Here is a 23,174-nt window from a genome sequence, read left to right as displayed (position 1 = left end):
CTGGGCCTCTTGCATGGACGTCTGCCACTGTGTTTTCCCTGAGACACCCCACCCTGCACCCATGAGGTGTCCCAAGGCTGGGCAGCAGCCCAGAGCTGCTACTGCTTCTCCCCTGCTGCCACATCAGCATTGAGTGGTCTGGCAAGCCCCAACTAGCTGCTGGGCAGATGCGGGCAAACCATCAGCAGACATCAGGGCTCACTGCTTGGGTTTTTGTATTGCAGTATACATCTGCTCGCTTCAGGTGAGCCTCTGGCTGATGAGTTTATGGGTGGAGCAGGGGGGGTTGGGAGCTCAGTTTGATGCCAGCGGCAGCAATAGATGCCCAGAGCCTGGAGAGGGATCACAGGTCAGCAGGAGAGCACCAGAAGAGCAGCACAAAGGAATTCCGGCCACTCCAGCCAGCTGGAGTAAGTCCAGTAAATCAGCTTCTTCGGAGGCCCAACTTAAATACCTCTATGCAAACGCACGTAGCATGGGGAATAAACAAGAGGAGAGAGGCATGGGCACGCCTGCAGGGCTATGATCTCATTGGAATCATGGAGATGTGGTGGGATGGCTCCTATGGCTGGAGCGTTGGAATGGAAGGATACAAGCTCTTTAGAAAGGACAGGCAGGGGAGACGAGGGGGTGTTGCCTTCTGTGTCAATGACCAGCTGGAGTGCATGGAGCTCCGCCTGGGGATGGATGAGGAACCGACCGAGAGCCTATGGGTCAGGATGAAAGGGAGGGCAGGCTGTCCACCTGGCAGCTAGGATGAAAAGGACCAGGGGTTCCTGATAGGCAGTGGACTAAGCACAAGTTCACCGCACACACTGGCAGCAATGAAGGCTAACAGAAGACTGGGCTGTATCGACAGGAGTGCAGCCCGTAGATCAAGGGAAGTGATCCTTTACCTTTACTCATTACATTACACTGATGGTGTAATGTACACCACCAGTACACCACACTTTACTCACCACACCACATCTGGAACCCTGGTCAGTTCTGGGCCTGCCAGTGTAAAAAAGATATAGATAAGCTTGATTAAGTTCAGCAGAAGGCCATCAAGATGCTTGGGGGCTGGAGCACCAGAGCTATGAGGAGAGGCTGAGGGAACTGGGCTTGCTCAGCCTGGGGAAGAGGTGGTTTAAGGGGGACCTCATGCACTTAGTGCATTCTCCATGCACTGGAGAATACTACCAGAACGACAAAGGACATCTCGGGGTGAATGATAATTAAGTATAAAAGGGAGAAACAATAGAAGGACCCTATTCCCATATTAAGAATAGGGACAAAGTTTACTTCACTGTCTTTGGGGAAAAGTCTGCATTTTCTCACTGGAGTAAAATAAGGGCGGGTATTAGGATTTGGAAAAGTTAAACTAGGAGAGCAGATGAGGGACAAAAAATTAAAATAAGACAAAGATACACTTTAGTTTTTGCTTTTTAAACTTTTTTACTATTCTTGTTTATTTGGGCTTTCATAAAAAATGGTTAATTAATAAAAACAGTTGCTTTACTGTATGCTTTGCAGCTGGTAAATTTTTAATACTTTGCAGATATAAGGAAAAAAATAAGTTTAATTTTTTGAGAAGAAACCTTTGAAATTCACAATATCTGGCAGTCTTTCAAAAAGGTGCCCGTATTTATACACATTTGATAATATGCAAAAAAAGAATAACACATTAAGAATACAATAATGACAAAAATGGTGATAATTCTATGTTGCTTTATATGTACATTCAGCGTTTAGAGGTGCAAACATACTGTTTTCATCAAGACTTTAATATGGTTTAAAAAATGCAATGTGCATTGAACATACAAATTTACCAAATGAAAATGTGTATGTATTAACCTACCTATTTCCAGTTAAAAATATTGAAAAATGAAAGTAAAAAATATTAAAAGTAACAAGTCAAACAATAGACTGAAATTAATACATCTAGTGCAATGGCAGAAGAACCTGGTGCGGGTTTTTCTGGGTCGATGAAGAAGAGTACATTCAGCATCACCAGATGTTCTACCCTGTCTGCAATGACATATTCTGAGATACTACAAAGGGTTCAGGTATCTTCAAAGTTACACAATTCCTGAGTGAGAAGACTCCTATAGCCAGCTCCCATTTTCTCCATTTTCAACCGCAGCATTTTGTTTCTCAACTATTCCATTTGCATTGCTTGTTTCTTCTAAAAGTATTACTACACTTGACAGAGTTGTGTGAGGATCAAGCAGTTTCAGAAGAGGTATGTCCACCTTCCTCTCTTGAAAGACACGGTTCTGAATTGTCATAGCTAACATAGAGTCTATACCCAACGATGAAAGTGGTGTATTCATGGTTAGTTCATCTGGGTTCAATCCGGTGAGGTCGCTCACCAGTGAGGTGATATAGTCTTCAGATTTGATTAAGGCAGTATCCTGGACTTGAGTTTCCTCAGAGGTTTCAAGCTTGTTCCTGAATTCTTCTGACATAAGTGATACGAAGCGACTTTTGAGTGAAATAATCCGAGAAAAAACATGACGCAATAATGCTTCAAAGTTTAATTTGATGACAGCTTGCTGCGGGTTATTCATAAGCAAGCTCTTCCTGAGATACTCATTGATTTCATGCACTTGCAGAATGTCTATGCCCTTGGATCCCAGAATGTTCTGAATATGGTTTTGATTGAGCAGTACGCCAAGGTTCAAAGCACCCCAGTTAATGGATTGGCCTGAAAGCCCACGGTTCCTCCGGTAGAGGCAGAAGACATCCAAGAAAGAATTTGCAGCTGCATAGTTTGCCTGGGTGGAATTTCCCAGAAAAGAAGTAACAGAGGAGTAGCACACAAAGTAGTCAAGCTCCTGGCGTCTGGTAGCCCAATGAAGATTGAGTGTCCCTGCTACTTTTGGGTTCAGCACCTTCTGAAAGTCAGCCAAGTTCAGAACTTCAAGATGGCCATCATGTAAAACAACAGCACTTTGAAATACACCTTTGATTGGACTCCCTGCAAAGATGTTCACAATGGACTGGAAAGCTTTCTCAACATCACTGGTCAAAGTAACATCACACTGCACAAACACTACTTTACTCCCTTTATACTGCTGCTGCAAAGCCTTCATCTCTTCTTGCTTCTCATTGCTTGGAATTTTCCTGGAGAGTATTGCAATATACCCTCCTCCATTCTCGGCTATGAATTTCACTGTTTCAAAGCCAAGACCAGTGAGCCCCCCGACTACTACGTAAACAGCATTCTGCTTAAACAGCTGCTTGGGGGATTCATATAACGGTATATCTGAAAGCATGGTGATGTCCTTCTGCCTTCTCAGTACAGCAAGTGGGACAGATTTGCAGGTAAAATAGGACATCACAGAGTTTATCCTTTCAAAGTTCTCAGTCTGCTGAAAAACAGAACCTGATAGATGTCTAAACTGTTTCATATCCATGGAACTGATCCATGCATTCACAGTCTTTTGCAATTCCTTTAGAGGTGCTTTCTGAAAAATGCTGCTAAGTGTAAGGATATGAAAGCTGATATTTTCATGATCAATTCCACTGACATCCTGCATACATTCAGACTGTCTATTGCCACACACTATCACCACGTCTTTAAGAAAGTACATGTGGGCCAGATCCTCCTGAGACAGTCTGTTTACTGGAGGAAGAACAACAAGGGCATTGCATAAGTTTATATACTGGAACTTATCAGGAGTGGGCCTCGCAAGTACTGTTTTCCAACCCATCTCTTCTGCTGCTGCAGAAAGAACATGGCACAAAACTGATGATGGCTCTGTAGAAATAATACCCAATGTTCTGCCATGTTTCCCCTTGGGTAATCTCTGATTGAAGATTTCCCATGCAATAATAAAGTATGACACACAAGGGACTTTCTGAAAGCATGGGAATTTCTTTACATTGAAACAAACTGTTCCTGGAATCCGAACTCGGGATGATGCAGCAGCTGGATAACATGAAACCACATGATCTCCCACTTTTACTTTCTTCACATCAATGCCTGTTGCTGTTACTATGCCACTGAAATCAAGAGCTAAAAGTCCGTGTTTGTCTACTGCTTGTGAATGCCAATACAGCGTATTACCAAAGTTACGACTAGAAACACTAACGGGAAAATAATCTTCAGAGTGGAGACATATTTTATCCACTTGAATTTCAACACTCTGTTTGTCAAGCTGAGTTTCAGTGCTGGTGTATAATTCAGCAGACAAGTCTTTTGCTGCATACGGATCGGAAGTGTACAAAGTGTATGTTTCTGACTTCTGGAGAGATCTTGCAGGTTGGCTGTAATCTGCATCTACAAAAGGTGTGCGTCTGATTTCAGCCACATAAGTTCTTCCTTGGCTGATGCAAACCTCTGGGTAGTCCACACCTTTGTATTTGACAAGAACATCTGCTAGCACTGAGATGTCCAGGGAACTGGAAGAGCTGAGGTCAATCATCTGAAATGTGATTTCTGGAACTTCAATGACACAAGTTCTGGTCATGCCATACAATGCAAACCCACAGTTAACATGATCTACGTATCTTTCTGTTGTTCTGTAGGTGATCACTCTGAGAGAACAGCGGGACATTTTCTCTCTTAATGCCACAATAACTTGGCGATAGGCTTCACAACACTTTGCCAATTGATCTACCACTTTGCTTGGGAAATCTTCATTTAACTTTTGAATTCCCCACAGGAACAGAATTTCATCGTAATCCTCAACCTCTGCTCTCATTTTATTCTGTGTTTGGCCTTCCAAGAGGGCTTCCCAGTCCTCATACATAACATATCTTGAACCAGGGTGCAAATATTTTTTGAGCTGCTCAGCTATCCCAAATTTGTCAGCAAACACTAGGACTCTGGGCATAGCCCCCAGATGTCCAATTGTCTGTGAAAGAGAGACTTCTTTCCACTTGTTTTCAAACATGAACTCATTGTCTCTGGAAGATGCTTGCTTCATGAAAGTGATGGCAACACGCTTGAGTTCAGCCAAAACAGAGCCATGTTTGTCCATAAAGCATCCACAGACCTCTAGGCAGTTCCCAATGGATTTGCTTGTTCTCATATATATCATCATTTCTTCCTCCAGCGGTCGGAGCACCACCAGGCTGCCTATCCCTGAAGGAAAGCCTGCTCTTGACTGGAACGTCCTTGAGGTCAGGACAGCGGTCATCTGCAGAAAACAGTCGAGCAGCACTGGATGGATACAGTAGTTGTACATCTCACTGACGGTCTCCTTGTTCACCTTTATGCTTGTTATGGCTTCCTTTAGTTCCTGGCAGTAATGCACATCACTGAGCTGCCTGAATATGGGGCCGTACTGAAAGCCAATCCGAGACAGTGCTTCATAAACCTCCTCTCTGCTAACCACTGACCTGCATCTTTGATAGATGTCTTGGAAGGAGATGGTGCTTTCTTCCACCACAGCTTCAGGCCCCTTTGTAACTTGGCCTGCAGCATAAACTGCATTGGAGGAAGAGAGTATCTCAAAGGCTGTCACTGCTTTTTGTGAACTCAGCTTGATACTCAAGACTTGGGAACTCTGTGTGAGAACACACGGCGCAGAAAAACTGATACTCATCTGGCAAGTACTCAGAGGCACTTTAGGTCTTGAGCTGCTCATCACAGAGGCCAGACCAAGCTCCGCATAAAAAGCACCAGGGACTAAAGCCACACCATTGTTCTTGTGCTCATATAAATATGATGTTGAGTCCTGAGACAGCAGGCAGCCAAACTCCATGTTGTCACTGTTTATGCCATAAATCAAAGGATGACTGGAGCTGACACCTCTTTGGTTTGCTTGTTGATGGATATCTAGACAGGTCATGAGTTTTTTGCGATCAAACTGATATCGCGGAATGGCCACTGGAACACTTTGATACCCATTATAAAAGTGCTGCCAGTTGGGATTATATCCCAGTTCAAACAGATTTCCTACCAGGGTGAAGAGTGTCTGATACTCTGCATCAGTTTGCAAGGAAGAGAACACCTGTATGCCTTTTCCTAGAGTTTCCTTTATGCTTCGCTGCAATGCTCGGTGAGGACTTATTTCCACAAACACCACATTCTCCCTGTCCCTAACTGCAGTTTTGATGGCTTGAGTGAAAGCAACAGGCTCACGAGTATGCCGGGCCCAGAATTTGCTCTGAGCAAAGTCATTTTCAGTAGCAGCCATGCCAGTCAGTGTTGAAATCACTTCGATTTCCCCCTTCTCCTTTTCTAAAGGCTGTATGTTCTTTTCCAACTCCCCAAGTATCATATCCATGCTGGGACTGTGGTACGCAGCCGGGACACTTAAAACATGAAGAAAGATGTTTCTCTGGCTGAAAGCTTGAGCTAAATCTCTCTGGACAGCATCCACAGAGTCTGAATTCCCAGACAAGGTGCAGGAAACTGGGCTGTTGAAAGCTGCAATGCACACCTTTCCCGAGTAGGGATGCAGACGTTCAGCAATCTCTTGAACAGGGATGTTTCCAACCACCAACATTCTGCCCCTGGCAGTCTTTGCCTGCAGCCTGCTCCGGTGATAAATCACTTTGACTGCGTCTGCCAGGGAAAGGTAACCAGCAAAATGCGCAGCAGCAACTTCCCCTACTGAGTGGCCAACAGCAGCGACTGGCTTAATACCCCAGTATTTCAGAAGGGAAGATAAGGCAACCTGCAGGGTAAAAAGCAAGGGCTGGGAAAGCTCTGGATTCAACAAATCCTTTGGGCTATGACCTCCTGCTGGCAGGAGGCTGATGGGAGCGTGTTTCTGAAAAAGCGCTTCTATTTCCTTACACTTGTCTCTGAACACTGGCTCTGAGCTCAGCAGTGCCTCACTGAACTCCTTCAGCATTACACCGTTGCCACAGAATACAAACACCAGCTGTGGTTCTGCCTTTGACATGGCAAGTTCAGTGCTCGCTGCTGACATAAGCTCTTGCTGCAAGTGTTGGAGAGAATTTGTGACAAATGCTTTTCGGTACCTGTAGTTGGCATGGCTTCTTCTGCAGGCAGACGTATAGGCCAGGCTTGGGAGAGTTACAGAATTTCTTGTGCTCAGCTGGTCAGCTGTATCGGTCATTGTCATCTGAAGGGATTTACTTGATGCTGCTGACAGCAGAACTAATTCAAGGGGCCTCTTAAAGGCAGGAAGAAGCTCTAGCTGCTTACCCTGCCTGACTACAACGTGAGCATTGGTTCCTCCAAATCCAAAGCAGTTGATGCCAGCTACTCTTCCATATTCACTGGATTCTTCCCAGGGCTCTACTGTTGTGGGAATTGCAAGGTTTAATTTATCTGTATCGATGCTGCTCATCTCCTTCGAGTAATGCAAGGATGGAACAATCTTGCCATGATGCATCATCAGAAGCACTTTGATTAACCCTGCTGCTCCAGCAGCTGATTCAGTGTGGCCAATATTTCCTTTCACTGAACCAATTTTCAGAATGGAAACTTGTGAAGACCTGTTTTTACAAATGACACTACCTAGGCTTTCAGCTTCAGTAGGATCTCCAGCGGCAGTTCCTGTACCGTGTGCTTCAATGTACTGCACAACTGAGGGATCAACACGAGCTTCATAAATGCTGCGCAGTAACTTCTCTTGCTCTATTTGAGACGGTCTTGTGATTGGAGTCATGGACCTACCATTCTGATTTACTGCACTGATGTTTATAACACCCCAGATTTTGCTGTAGTCTTCCTTTGCCTGTTTCATAAAAAGGTAAAATTATCTTTAATAATCTCATGCTTTCTCTGTATAGGAGAAAACAAAATAAAACAACAAAACCAAGAACAGACAAGAGTATGATACTAACTTCTAAATGCATGATCACTTTCCCGTGGTAGGGGAAGTGCATAAATGCTTAATGCTTAATAAATGCTTCATTACTCTTAAGCTTGAATTAGAAAATCTTTTCTGGAAAAGTAATCGTTAGAGCTGAAAATACAAAATTTAGGTAAGCAACCAGTCTTATTTTAGGCTGCTTCACAAGCAATCTTACCTTTTTCAGTGGCTTGAGGAAAACAACACCACAGCCTTCTCCCCTTCCATAGCCGTCTGCCTTTTTGGAGAAGGGTTTGCTTATTCCCTCTGGAGAGATCATTTTTGCTTTACTGAGAGATACAAAGGTGCGGGGATCTATTATGCAGTTCACTCCACCACAGATTGCTGCCTCACAATCTCCTGAAGTAAAATAGAAACATACACATGTTGAGAGGTCCAGGATGAGAGACAGAAACAGTAGCAATCCTAATTTTTTTGTCCAGCATCTCTTCAGTCCCATTACCTGATTTAATAGCTTGTGAGGCGTAGTGCAGAGCAAAAAGAAAAGACGAACATGCAGTATCAATAGTCAGTGATGGTCCAGTCAGATTAAACGTGAATGAAACCCTGTTAGCAGCAATGCTCATTGCTGTTCCAGTACCATCATAATGATTTATTTCACTCACTGCTCTGCTTGTTATGATTTCATAGTCTCGATTCATAAGACCTGTAAAAACATCAAATACGTGTCACATTAACCCAAGCAAACAAAAGGGATGGCAGCTCTAAACCTGATAGCGTGTTTTGGTTTTCTGTTTTAACAGTAAACTACATGGCATCAGTGCTCCTATGGTGAAGCTTTGCTTCAATGCAAGTCAAAGGCAAAACTCACAGCAATTTCCGTTGGACCCAACTTACACAAACATACCTAACACTTGAAATTTCTACCTGCACAGTAAATGACAGGCTTTTCCTGATGGCTTAGTTCATTCTATGATGCAGTTTAGCTCTGTGTAGCCTGCTTAGAGCCCTCTATCTTAGTTTGAGAGTGGGTTTTGGTTTAGCTATGGAATATATATTAAGAAGTTGCAATGAGGCTAGCTGGTATATAAACATACAAGACATTAGCTAAAGTTTCTCAGATGTACCAAATTAAAGGTCACAGCATAAGCTACATTCAATGCTTTTTATCTACCTTTGGTTTGCTCACTGTGATCCAGTAAGACAGACAGAAATAGAAAAGAAGAACAGGGCCTGTGAGAGGAGTTGTGTCCTCTTTCTGAGAACACATATGCTTGAAAAACAGTGGATCCCCAGGTCCACAGGCATGTGTGGAAAATGCAGTACATCTATTCAGAGAGCAAGGAATAGTCTCCTCTGTGAAAGAAGAGCACATCTCAGACTAAAAGGTAATCTAAAGAGTTTGCCCCTATAGTTATATCAGCCCAACTATGCCAGAAAACTCCTCTGAAAAGAGACACAGATTACACCAGAAAAAGTGTGCTGTTATTCTAGCTCCTTGACTGAATAGAATAGAATAGAATAGAATAGAATAGAATAGAATAGAATAGTTCAGTTGGAAGGGACCTACAACAATCATGACAACTACCTGACCAATTCAGGGCTCACCAAAAGTTAAAGCATGCTACTAAGGGCATTGTCCAAATGTCTCTTACACACTGACAGGCATGGGGCATCAACCTCCTCTCTAGGGAGCATGTTCCAGCATTTGGCCACTCTCTCTGCAAATAAATGCTTCCTGAAGTCAAGTCTGGACCTTCCCTGGTGCAGCTTTGAACCATTCCCATGCATCCTGTCACAGGATACCAGGGAGAAGAGATCAGCACCTCCTTCTCCACTTCCCCTCCTGAGGAAGCTGTAGAGAGCAGATTTTGCCCCTCAGACTCCTGTTCTCCAAACTAGACAGACCCGGAGTCCTTAGATGCTCCTCACAGGGCATGCCTTTCAGCCCTTTCACCAGCTTTGTTGCCCTTCTCTGGACACCTCCTTTTTAAACTGTGGGGCCCTGAACTGCACACAATACTCAAGGTGAGGCTGCACCAATGCTAAATACAGCGGGATAATTACCTCTTTTGACTGTCTGGTTATACTGTATTTAATGCACTAGATCCTTTTCTGCAGGGCTGCTCTCCAGCCACTCCTCTCTCAACTTATACTTGTGTCCAATGTTAGTCCATCCCAGGTGCAGAATGCAGCATCTGTTCTTGTTAAATTTCATGCCATTGAGGATTGCACAATGCTCCAATCTATCTAGACCCCTCTGCAAGGCCTCTTGTCCCTTGAGACAGTCAACAGCACCTCCCAATTTAGTATCACCAGCAAACTTAATAATGGTGCATTCAACTCCGGCATCCAGATCATTGACAAAAATACTAAGCAGAACTGGCCCTACAACTGAGCCCTGAGGAACACTGCTGGTGACTGGTTACCAGACAGATTTAGCCCCATTCACTACAACCCTTTGAGCCCTGCCATTCAGCCAGTTCTTCACCCAGCACACCGTGTACCTGGTCATCTCACAGTTGGACTTGTCCAGAAGCATGCTGTGAGGGACAGTATCAAAAGCCTTACTGAAATCCACAAAAACTACATCCACCGCCTTCCCTTCATCCACTAGGCAGGTTACCTTATTGTAGAAGGATATCAGATTACACAGAACTTTCCCATTGTGAACCCATTAAGACTGTGCCTGATGATTGCATTGTCCTTTAAATGTCTTTCAACAGCACCCAGTATAATCTTCCCATAATTTTTCCAGGGATGGGGCATCCACAACCTCTCTGGGCAACCTGTTCCAGTGCCTCACCACCCTCATGGTGAAGAATTTCTTCCTTACATCTAATCTAAATCTACCCTCTTTCAGTTTAAAGCCATTTCCCCTTGTCCTATCACTACATGCCCTTGTAAAAAGTCCCTCTCCAGCTTTCTTGTAGTCCCCCTTTAGATATTGGAAGGCTGCTATAAGGTCTCCCTGGAGCCTTCTCTTCTCCAGGCTGAACAATCCCAGCTCTCTCAGCCTGTCTTCATAGGAGAGGTGCTTCAGCCCTCTGATCACCTTGGTGACCCTCCTCTGGACTCGCTCCAACAGGTCCATGTCTTTCTTATGTTGGAGCCCCAGAGCTGAATGCAGTACATGAGGTGGGGTCTCATGAGAGCAGAGTAGAGGGGGAGAATCACCTCTCTCAACCTGCTGGTCATGCTTCTTTTGATGCAGCCCAGGATACAGTTGGCTTTCTGGGCTGCAGACACACATGGCCGGGTCATGTTGAGCTTCTCATTAACCTACAACCCCAAGCCCTTCTCCTCAGGGCTGCTCTCAATCTATTCTCTGCCCAGCCTGTATTTGTTTGGGCTTGCCCCAACCCATGTACAGGACCTTGCACTTGGCCTTGTTGAACTTCATGAGGTTCGCACAGGCCCACCTCTCAAGCCTGTCACAGTCCCTCTGGATGGCATCCCTTCCCTCCAGAGTGCCGACCACACCACACAGCTTGGCGTTGTCGGCAAACTTGCTGGGGGTACACTCAATCCCGCTGTCCATGTCGCTGACAAAGATATTAAACAGAACCAGTCCCAACACCGAACCCTGAGGAATGCCACTCGTCACTGGTCTCCACTCGGACATGGAGCCGTTGACTGCAACTCTTTCAGTGCAACTCTCCAGCCAATTCCTTATCCACTGAGTGGTCCATCTGTCAAATCCATGTCTCTACAATCTAGAGGCAAAGATGGCATGCAGGACAGTGTCAAACACTTTGCACAAGTCTAGTCCATAATGAACTTCTAGAGTAGCCTAGTAATTCTTACCAAAAATAACCAGTAGTGTCATAGCACAGTAGCCTTAGATCTCCAGTGCTAGATACATATGTAAAGTTTATGAAGGAGCGCTCCAATCTTTGTGAGGTTCAAACGTACTTTCTTCACCATGAAATTTTCATCTTACCAATAAAAACACCTGTTCTGGTGCCACTGACAGCTTCTACAGGGACTCCTGCATCCTCCAGGGCTTTGTACGTGCATTCTATCAGTAACTTCTGTTGTGGATCCATGCGTTCAGCTTCCGTATTATTAATCCCAAAAAGGTGGTTGTCAAATGAATTAAATCTAAAATACACAGACCAGAAAATGGTACAATATATATACAATATGCATTTACTTCTAGACTCAAAGTACACATTTTTTGCAATTTCATGAAAAGCAAAGCAGTAATCTGTGTTTAGGCCACAGTTCCCATTTATGAAAATCAGAAGAAAATGTTTACAGGCCAAGGATGTTTTATGTCGCACCACAAAATATGTATTTTTATCAATGATTCTGCATTTCAGTGTTATGAGCCCACTCCTAAAAATTTTTATTCAAATGGTTATTCCACTAGTACCAACAGGACTCAGATTATTAAAATCTGCAGAATGAGACTCCCTCTGCTGTAATGTGGTCTTAGCCAACAACTTTTAAACAAATATTGTCTTCTAAATTATTTTAAGGCAATATAGACCGATGCTTTACAATTTAAAACCAATAAGCAGAGGATCAGCTCGGATGCTTCCAAGAGATACTCTTACTTCTCTAATAATAAATTGAAAATATTTTATCGGTGTATGTGCGTGTTTATCTTTAAAAAATTCTTCAAAGTAGGCCCACACTTACAAAAGACCAAGCCCAGGCTTAATCTTGTATCCCAAGATCAGATTTGTATGGCCATCTATCATTTCTTGATTTCAGTGGAGAATTCAGTATCTAACATGGGACTAATCACTGAAGTAATTCTGGGTCCTACAATTTAAACCTGCTAAGTATTGTTTTCAGGAGGCAGTAAGATTCCTTCTGTGCATGTGAACTTCTCGTTTGAATAAAGGTCTACAGCCTGAGGATTTAAGGTAAATGTGGATTTAAAATAAAAGACACTTATGTTGATCTTTGTCATGGTGTAACACCAGCCAGCAACTAAGCAGCACGCAGCCGCTCACTCTCTTTCCCCCCACACTCAGTGGGATGGGGGAGAGAATCGGAAAAAGAAGTAAAACTCGTGGGTTGAGATACGAATGGTTTAATAGAACAGAAAAGAAGAAACTAATAATGATAATGATAGCACTAATAAAATTACAATAGTAATAATAATAGGATTGAAATACACAAATGATGCACAATGCAATTGCTCACAACCCGCCGATCGACGCCCATTTAGTCCCTGAGCGGCGATCCCCCCCACCCCCACTCGCCCCAGTTTATATACTGGGCATGATGTAACATGGTATGGAATACCCCGTTGGCTACTTTGGATCAGCTGCCATGGCTGTGTCCCCTCCCAGCTTATTGTGCGCCTCCAGCCTTCTTGTTGGCTGGGCATCAGAACCTGAAAAATCCTTGACTTTAGACTAAATGTTACTTAGCAACAACTGAAAACATCAGTGTTATCAACATTCTTCTCATACCGAACTCAAAAACATAGCACTATACCAGCTAGTAGGAAGACAATTAACTCTATCCCAGCTGAAACCAGGACAATCTTACTGTAATTTGCTATTCTTCATTTGCTCTTAGTCATAGCCTCCATGCAGCTGTACCCATATCTCTGCAATAATTTGACATGAGGACACAAGTGAAGGGATGCATACTGCAGTTTGCACCGCCAGATTTTCTCTTTACACTAGTATCTTTACCTGATATTTGTACATACATAATCCCTCAGTATTATGGAGGAGTGGCTCAGAATAAAGAAAAAGTTTTGGTTTTTAAGACATGACAGTATGAGCCTAGACAAAAACAACATTATTATGAAATTATGAATAGTTCAGGTTTACAAGCAAGCATAACACTCAAATTAAGCATAAAATCCCCTTCTTGACTATCTAGCAAAACCAGACTTCCTTAGTTTGTCTCTAAATTGTCACATCTGCACGTGAACTAGAGCTACTTGTCCCCACAAGCACGGGATTAGGACCTGAGGTCCAGCAAAGCTGGCTAACCTTCAGGCTGAAACTGGAGGAGACTTACCAGGCAGTTTTTACAGCTCAGAGTCCATACTCCATGACCTTCCTCTGCAGTCCACAGTACTATAGACAGTACAAATTATTTGACAGGCTGGAGACCACCTCAGATTCAGTATATATCCCCTCATGCATAATGCATGTGTACTTCTGCATACCCAAAAAGCAGACACCCCTGTCACATGACAGGTGACATCTCAATAGTGACTATGTACATACATGTTGGATTATGTAATCAAAGGTCATATGTGTTCCCAGCCATGTACATATGTGCTTAACACGGCCTGCAACTAAATTCTCTCATCGATGTCACACACCAGGAATTCCTGCAGTTTCACAACTGCATGTTCATCATGTGAGATAAAAGAAAGCTGGTTCCTAGGTCCCATTTATAAGCTTTCCCTGTGCCTTGCACTCTCTGAAAGGCTGGACACGTTAGTCTAAGTACAAAAAAAATCGGTGGCACAGCTGAGTAACAGACTCACTCATTCAGAAGAGCAGCTCGCGTTGTACATATTTTTCCTGGCTTGTTATCATCTGGATGGTACCACTCTTTGGCATTAAATCTCTCAGGGGGGATTTCTACTGTGCAGTTTTTGCCTTCCTCCAGGACTTTCCAGAAATTGTCAATTCCATCACCTGTTGTACAAAGGTTTTAAAGTAGATTAATTTACGTGCTCCCACTCCCCATGCAGACTCAGAAATACACGCTCAGTTACAAGGAACTCCCATGTATAAATCTAGGTTGCTCAAGTAGAATCACCAGAGACAGAAATGATCATTCTTTGGTGAGTGGAAAATGGAAAGGTATGACTGATCCCTTCACTGCTTGCCTAAAAGCGAAGGAACCCCACAAAATCCTTAACCTTCTGCTACCCTCTCTGCTACCTCACTGCATCTACTATATACATGCATCATGTCCTTAAGGACCACACAGGTAGGATGAAGTCCTGTATCTGTACAGCACCACTCCTCAGGCAGCTCCACTGGCAGCAAAAGGTCATCTCTGGACATTAGCTCTTTGAAGACAGACTGAGCTTACAAACACCAGGATAACGCCAGAGGCAGTATCCTTTGTCCCTAACACTAGAAGGGCATCTAAATCAAACATAAAAGTATGTGCATATTCAGCGCTGACAGAGCTCATCAACACCTCACTACTGGATTGCAGGGGACCCTGTCCTTAGTGATTGAGATCCAGAGCTCCAGCTCCAAGCTCTGAGGATATGGCTAGACCCTCTTCTTAGCCCTGAAACCAACTAACACGGCATCCACACAGTGGTCCACATTTCTCCTCCTCCCAGCTTCCACTTCCCCCAACATACGTAGTGGCCTCATCCACACTCACTCTGGAAACAGCCCCTTGCAGGTGCTAACCTGTGGCATGTCCAAGCACTGACCCGGACAGCTCTGACTGACACGGGTCAGCGCTGGGCTGTGGACTGTGCTAGCAGTCAGTGACGGTGATTGCAGGACGCCCTTCCCACCTAAGCCCTCCCGTGGTTAGTCCATCATCATAGACACAGCCTCAGACACTAGCCAGACACGATGTATTTTAACAGCTTCCAGTGCTCAACAGTTCTTTTGAGGCAAGTTCAGAAACGCAGTCCTGAGCATGCACCGTGCAGATCAGGACATGTGTTCACTTAGTGCATGGCGAGGTAATTAGGAACAATGTTTCTGAAGAGAGTCCCTTTACTGGCATGTCTGGACCAACAAATGGCTTGCACCAAATTAGTATTTAATGCTCAGGCAAGAGACTGCTGCTAGGTATTTACTAGCACTTTACTAGATTCAGAACCATTCATGTTTGCTCACAGTTACCTATGGGCCACATAGTTATCACTGTACCACATATACCTATTGAATCTTGGACAAAGTGAAGCCAGGAACTGAATTGTGGTGAGGGCAAGAAAGAAAACACAGAAAGGGAGAGACTAGCATGGTCACCTTTAGGGCTGAACACCACCTTGCAAGGATAGAACTGTATTCCACTCCCTGGATTATTTTTGGATTTTTAAAATCCATGTCTATCTAATGTAAAGAGTATGGACAGTTTGACAGCAGCATCCAGAACCTAGAAATCACTCACAGCTATCTAAATGTCTCCACCCATCTAATCTCAGTCAACCATCTAACCTCAGAATATAAAGTCAACTCTCACTTTCATAAGGCCTAATTATAACTAAGATTGTAAATATGAGACTATTGTAACACAGGCTGCTGGCTTTTATTATGGTAGGCAATATCAGTTCTGTACTGAAGTCAGCTTCCCATCTTGTACAAGAGGCAGTATTTAGGTGTGTATTTGTAAGAGGCAGAATCTGACTAGAGACAGAGCTGTATTTATCTAGCCCTGCTCTCTTCTGGAACCTTTCAAAGTGAATCCTTGAAGTGTAGTAAAATCCATGAAGTGTAATAAAGGAGGAAGGTTTCTTTTAGGAAAGGGTCTTTTAGGAAGACCCAACCTATTTATATCACAGGCAGAGCTCGTGATACTGACAGGCCCTCGATCTGTCCTGTCCCTATAGATCCATAGTCCTACAACAACGCACAATCATCCGACCAGTGCAAGTGCATAAAGCTCAAATCATCCCAGACTCACCCAGTTCATTTGTATGAGTTTCATGTGTGCAGCTGAATGCCCTGCCCACAGCTAGCACTGCAGGTCTGTCTGTCAGTGGACAAATTTGAACCAATCCGTTTCTACCACCACGTCACCTTTTAAAAATATCCTACAAGTAGCAAAGCAATGTATTCTACAAAAGTAAGGGAGGAACGTGTTGTTTCCCTCCACCTCAACCGTAACGAGTCACTGTGCTTTTCAATGTTCACTCAGCAGCCTGCTTTGCTTATACCCAAAACTTACCTCCGGGAAAGTTGCATCCTATTCCCACAATAGCAATTTCATCTCCAGTCTCCATCTCCTGGGCTGCGTAATACAGGCATACATGTCAGCCAGCTCAAACAATTATGCATTTATCATTAAATAAATATTAGGTGAAAAGGTGAACTTCCCACAAACGCACGTACTTGTTCAAAGTTTGATTATCTTGAATGACCTATTATTGGTTGTGATGAGAAATGACACTCCCTACAGGTGACCAGAGCTGTGCGGTGTTTTTCTGTTGTCTCTACTTTTAGAGGAAAATCCCTAATACACCAGACTTCCTCATTCACAGACACTTGCTTTTTACTGTTAACCTCTGCTATTCCTGCCGCCAGCTGATCTGCTCTTGAGCCTCTCCCCAGATCAGTCCTGCTTCACCTCTTGCATACAGAAGTGAACTGTGCATTGACCAAGGCACACTTTCAGCTCTATCATCTGTATCCTATTCACAAAGCAGATCTCCCTAACAGACTCTGCAAACTGCCAGTTAAAATCAGACCATGTAAACAGGCAACAGAAAATCAAGTAGCTGAAGTAACAAAAGGTGCATCGTTCAGAGCTCTGCTTTGCTGGATCCCAAGGCTGCTTAGCTTTTGTCTAAATCAGCTTCCTCTGTAGTCAGAGGTTAACCCCCACAGACCACGCTCAAAGCCACCACCAGCTACAAGATCTCTCCCTGACCATGCCCAGTCTCCAGGTGGCCCCACTACAGCCATACGAAGAACTGGCCTTTCAGCTCATTTGCAGCTTCACAGGGAAAGCTTTTTCTTGTGAAGCAACTCAAAATAAAATGTGATTTTTTTCAACAAATCAGATGGCAAAGAAAAAAATTGTTTGAGATCAAATTACATACCTCAGTATAAAATTTAAAGCTGATTTTTTTCCTTAATTCTGGGAAGGGAACTTGTGATATAAACGTCAATTCAATTGATTTAGAACTCACTAGGATGCCCACCTCAGAACCCTTCAGTCCTCCTGGGCTTGCTTCAACCCACAAACAGAAGAAGATTCATGTTGAAAGGGATTTTGGGGGATTCTTGGCAGTGGTGATAGATTCTTATCTCAGTGATACTACAGTAGGTCCCAAAAAGTTCTTCTCAGTTATTGACTGACAGCAGTAAAGCAGAGGTGAGGCTGTTTTACAGCCCCACACATCATTCATAGTTACCATTTCTTGGAGATTTGCTTTGAAACATGAAATTAAAAACGACTGCTGAGATTCACACTTTCAAAAATTTACTTCTCGGTTCCATTAACTAAGACAGAGAAAGTTAAAAGGCCACCTAGCAAAAATAAGGAGACCAGAATCTGGCTTTCTAGCAGTAAATTCTATTTTACCAACAATACAAATTCTAAAAAGCTATGAAAATTGTTTTCCTTTAGTTCTTTCAAAATTGTCTATAATTTCTATGTTTTTTCTATTTCATATTTTAATTTCATTGCTAACCTAAAGCTGCAAAGCCCAACATAGATACTGTTATCACAAAGGTAGTTTTAAGCGTTGTTCCTAAGTTAGCACTTAAATAGCATGTAATAGAAAAGTAAGGACCTTACGATTATAACACAAAATATGTCTTTGGCATCTATAGAGTTATCCAGTGAGCTATGTAACTCTTACCTTATATCATCCCAGTAGGGTGTACTAATAGGCTGAGTCTGTGGAAGTTGTTTATATAGGATTCTGTGAGGTTTCTTATTCAAATGCGCATGCTAAAATGTGGTGAAAATGTTAACGCCTTTCAAAGCAAAAAAAGCAAATGAGTCATCAGTGGCCCCGACTAAAGTTCAAAACTACTTCCCTGAAGTAGTAAATTCTTGATGATACCAGGTTTTACACAAGGACAAGGGTAAAATCTCTGTCTTACCTAACTTCTTACAATTAGCAAAACAATAAATTGGAGATTATCTTGCCATGAGATAGCCCATAAAAAATTATGATCTTAAGAATATGATTTAGAAGACTCTGTCTTTAACATCACAACTCAATTCGGTTTGCTCTTAATATCAACAAATCTGAACTAGCATTTAAAGCCCCATCTATTTGCTGGAGGCCCCATTTGTGAAAACTAAGCATAAACTCTATAAACTTAAAACCTGAGTTTCATGTTTGATTCCACAGCTGCATTCTTTTACTGAGCAGAAGCATTTAAATATGCAAGCACAAAAAGCCTTGTCAAAATGCAAATAGTCTCAAAATATTTGAGTCCACCAGGACATTAAAAGCAATATTGAGCTTTCCTTCTAAAACTGCCATCTTCTTAAAAGCAAAACAAACAGTAGAATACCCAGAAGTAACCTCCAAAGGGATCAAGTCCACTAGTCTGTGCGAGCTGCCTTTTTAACTCTCCCTCATCTGATTTCACCCCAACCACCCAACCTCATCTTTATCCTCTTCTGACTTGGTAATGGAAACACTGTGTTGGATAAGCCAGGAGAGTTCATATATGGTTAATGTTTTCCTTTGTCGTGGGACCCAACTCTTTCCAAAAAGACAGCAAAAATCCAGTGTGCTGAGAAAAAACAGTTTATGCTGCCACTGAACAGCTTCATAACCTGCTCTGAAAAGCTCAGATTCTGCTCTCCATTTCATAGCTGTAAATCTGTGTCACTCACTTTTCTGAATTCTGAGGTTACTGGAGTTATTTAATGATTTCTTTAACTAAATTAACCCACTTCCCTGATGTCATTACTAGGCTGATGCACAAGATGGCTGGTCTGAAGCTAACTTGAGAAACCCCATATTTTACATGTATCTAGAGAGCACTCTTGTCAGTGCTGGTACCATCAACAACCCCTGGCAGAGCAGAATGTGGGTTCATCAGGTGAACTAGGAATGCACTGTGGAACCTCCATTACATTTTCACAATTACCATCTGAAAGCAATAAATGCTAAGCCATATTTCAAGGTATTGGTTAGCTATTGGAAAGAATACTGAAATGAATCCTGCACAGCTGTGGCCATTAATTTCAATGCAAGTTAAACCAATCTGAATACCAGTGACCCAAATACAATATGAACAATACAAACATTAGTGCAGTACTAAGAAAGTGTTTTTAATGTCATTGGTTCAAAATGTAAGACTGGTTTACAGTTATCAGTGTGTTGCTGGGTGTTGATGACTTGCACTAGTCTCATCATAGCTGGAGTGTATTCATAAACCCCAAGTAAAGCAATGACTGCTCAACCGTTCTGAGTAATGCCAGTAATAGAAATATGAAGTAAATATGGAAGCACATGTAGCAATAGCGGATGGAGTCTACTATTATTGACGTGGGTAGCCTATTTATAACCGAATTATAACAAGTTGGTTTGTCATCAAGTTTATTACACATTTCATCTAAATTTAGAAGTTGAAAGTTCAAAATGGAAACAACAAAGACTTGTCATATGGCAGGCACATTTACTTTGTCTCCCATGTCATTACAGTGCCCACCTCTGAACCAAACCTTTGTTCTAATCAAATCTAGGTCTGATAATTCCAAAAGGACAAATAAAATATGTGTGTATTTCCCTAGGTTTTCAAACAACAATTACATCCTGCCAAGACTCAGATATAGGAAAATAGCTATTCATTTGACTAGTCTTCATTATTTCAATCAAGTTTTTCCTGTCTTCTGGTGGGAAAACATCCATGAGTGAATCTCCTGTGGGACTGGATTTATTTCAGAGACAACACAGAGAAAAAGCAAAAAAGAAAGTCTTTTGAAAGGTTTTTAGTTCCAAGTAGATATTAGGACAAAAAATACTTGTGGGTTCCCTGCTTCCATTAGGACATAAGAAGGATTACTATGCAAATCACTAGAAGTTGTTTCTTCACTGAAGCAGTGCTCTGACCAGCTAGGAGGTGGCAACACAAATATCTCATTCTGCATTATCATGAAAACCTAGTAAGAAAAGGCACTGGCTCTTGGGCAAAAACATTTTTTAATAAGTCAAATCTCAAAAATTAGCTTCATACCTAATAATAATTAATGGATATTTGTGTGTCATTGAATGAGGGAGCAGTATTTACCGTTTTCATTCTACATCTATGAAGTTTTCCAGTACATTATTATTATCACTGTTATTGTTATAGTATTGATAATGACACCAAGCACAGCAGGGCTCTGCTATGCCAGGAGCTATACTAATTCATATGGAGAAAAAGGGCCTCACCACAAAGAGTAATGTGTGTGACAACCCCTAGTTCTTTTTATTAGTTTCCAGTGCTCTGCACTACGGACCTAGTCAGGAGGAACAGAAGGAAGAGGAAGAACAGTTTCTGGCCTCTAAATTATTTGCCTTGGATTTTTTTTTTCCCACTTTAACAGTAATCTCATCCATGATTGCAAAAACAAGCCTTCTGTGACAGTAAATGATGCAAAGCTGTCTGCATGAACTTGTTAAGAGCCTGAAACAGTAAAGTCTCCAGGCCCCTCTAACTGTGGAGAGTCCAGTGCCATTGCTGATAGTTTGAACATGGACAAAAGCAACTATTTTCCTGATGATCAACAGGTAGAAGAGAAGACATGAGATCATAGTATGAAGATGTTTGCCTAATTTTCCTAAAATGTGGACAATAAGGAAATGAGGGAGCACAAGAAGATTCCTCTTCATTTCCTAGAGGTGGAATCTGGAAGCTATATGCATTGCATAAACTCTGAACCTCTGAAGGTCACTGGGTTATATTAACAGAAATAGTCACACTAGAACAAAAATGGCCCTTAAATTACCGCAGGGTTTGTGCATCTGTTGCTCCAGGTCACAGTAACAGTCCTATTATCTATACTTTCCCCAACCATATGAAAACGATATTGCTATTAATAATGATAATCATAGGGAATGTGAATATAAAACACTAGAAACTGAGCAGGAAAAAGCTTGGGAAATTTTTACCTTTTGTCTTATAGATCTGATGTTCTCCAAGTCTTGAAGGAGCAGGATCAGCATCTGCCCTGAACTAAGGATACTGAAAGTGAAGACATTATTCCAAGACTGTCAAAAGGAATCACAGAGTGGTCGAGGTTGGAAAGGAGCTCTGGAGATCCTCTGGTCCAAGCCCCTTGCTCAAGCAGGGACACCTAGAGCTCCTTTCCCAGGACCATGTCTAGATGGCTTTTTAATATCTCTGAGGAGGGAGACTTGACAACCTCCCTTCAGGCATTTGTATGCACTGATAAGATCCCCACTGAGCCTTCCCTTCTCCAGGTTGAACAGTCCCAGCTCTCTCAGCTTCCCCCTCTTCAAGAGATGCTCCAGTCCCTTAATCATCTCCATGTCCTTTCACTGGACTCTCTCCAGTATGCCCATGTCTTTCTTGTACTGGGAAGCCCAGAACTGGACACAGCACTCCAGATGTGGCCTCACCAGTGCTGAGTAGAGGGGAAGGATCACCTCCCTCGACCTACTAGTAGCACTTTGTTTAATGCAGCCCAGGACACCATTGGCCGCCTTTGCTGTTAAGGTCACATTACTGGTTCATGAATAGGGTTTCTCTCATTTAACCTGAGCTACCTAAATGTTAGGCACGTAGTCTATGCTAGTGTCATGGTTTAACCCCAGCCAGCAACTAGGCAGGAGCGGAATGTATTGGGTTTGTGTGGCAAGGTTCTGGTAGCTGTGGTGGCTATAGGGGTGGCTTCTGTGAGTACCTGCTAGAAACTTCTCCCATGTCCAACAGAGCCAATGCAAGCCGGCTCCAAGATGGACCCACCACTGGCCAAGGCTGAGCCCATCAGCGACAGTGGTAGCATCTCTGGGATAACAGATTTAAGAAGGGAAAAAAACCAGTTGCTGCGGCACGGAAACTGCAGCTGGAGAGAGGAGTCAGAACATGTGAGAGGAACAACCCTGCAGACCCCAAGGTCAGTGAAGAAGGAGGGGGAGGAGGTGCTCCAGGCACCCGAGCAGAGATTCCCTAGAACACCATGGTGAGGCAGGCTGTCCCCCTGCAACCCAGGGAGGTCCACGGTGGAGCAGATATCCACCTGCAGCCTGGGGAGGACCCCACACCAGAGCAGGTGGATGCCCGAAGGAGGCTGTGACCTCATGGGAAGCCCGTGCTGGAGCAGGCTCCTGGCAGGACCTGTGGCCCCATGGAGAGAGGAGTCCATGCTGGAGCAGGTTTTCTGGCAGGACTTGTGACCCCAGGGGGGACCCACGCTGGAGCAGTCTGTGCCTGAAGGACTGCACCCCGTGGAAGGGACCCATGGTGGAGCAGTTCAGGAAGAACTGCAGCCTGTGGGAAGGACCCACGTTGGAGAAGTTCATGGAGGACCATCTCCTGTGCGAGGGATCCCACGCTGGAGCAGGGGATGAGTGTGAGGAGTCCTCGCCCTGACGAGGAAGGAGCAGCAGAGACAATGTGTAATGAACTGACCGTAACCCCCATTCCCCATCCCCCTGCGCCACTGGGCGGGGGTAGGTAGAGAATTCAGGAGTGAAGCTGTGCCCAGGAAGAAGGGAGAGGTGAGGAGAAGGTGTTTTAAGATTTGGTTTTATTTCTCATTACCCTACTCTGGTTTGATTGGCAATAAATTAAGTTAATTTTCCCCAAGTCGAGTCTGTTTTGCCCGTGACAGTAATTGGTGAAT

General features: G+C 43.3%; 1 protein-coding gene across 1 annotated transcript; it reads right to left on the bottom strand.

The window, feature by feature from the left end:
- Positions 1-1,785: 1,785 nt before the first annotated feature.
- On the bottom strand, positions 1,786-18,265 carry LOC115339976 (highly reducing polyketide synthase PKS6-like). The gene is made up of 7 exons (XM_030010718.2): positions 18,220-18,265; positions 16,581-16,643; positions 14,197-14,350; positions 11,668-11,828; positions 8,227-8,430; positions 7,942-8,123; positions 1,786-7,646 (listed from the first exon to the last, which is right to left on the bottom strand). The coding sequence occupies exons 2-7, from the start codon at positions 16,633-16,635 to the stop codon at positions 2,088-2,090; spliced, it is 6,315 nt and encodes a 2,104-aa protein (XP_029866578.1). The 5' UTR covers positions 16,636-16,643; positions 18,220-18,265; the 3' UTR covers positions 1,786-2,087.
- Positions 18,266-23,174: the final 4,909 nt, after the last annotated feature.

This window comes from Aquila chrysaetos, chromosome 3 (assembly GCF_900496995.4).
Source record: "Aquila chrysaetos chrysaetos chromosome 3, bAquChr1.4, whole genome shotgun sequence".
NCBI lineage: Eukaryota > Metazoa > Chordata > Aves > Accipitriformes > Accipitridae > Aquila > Aquila chrysaetos.
Note: the sequence above shows the minus strand (reverse complement) of the source record. Positions and strands in the feature narration are given on the sequence as shown.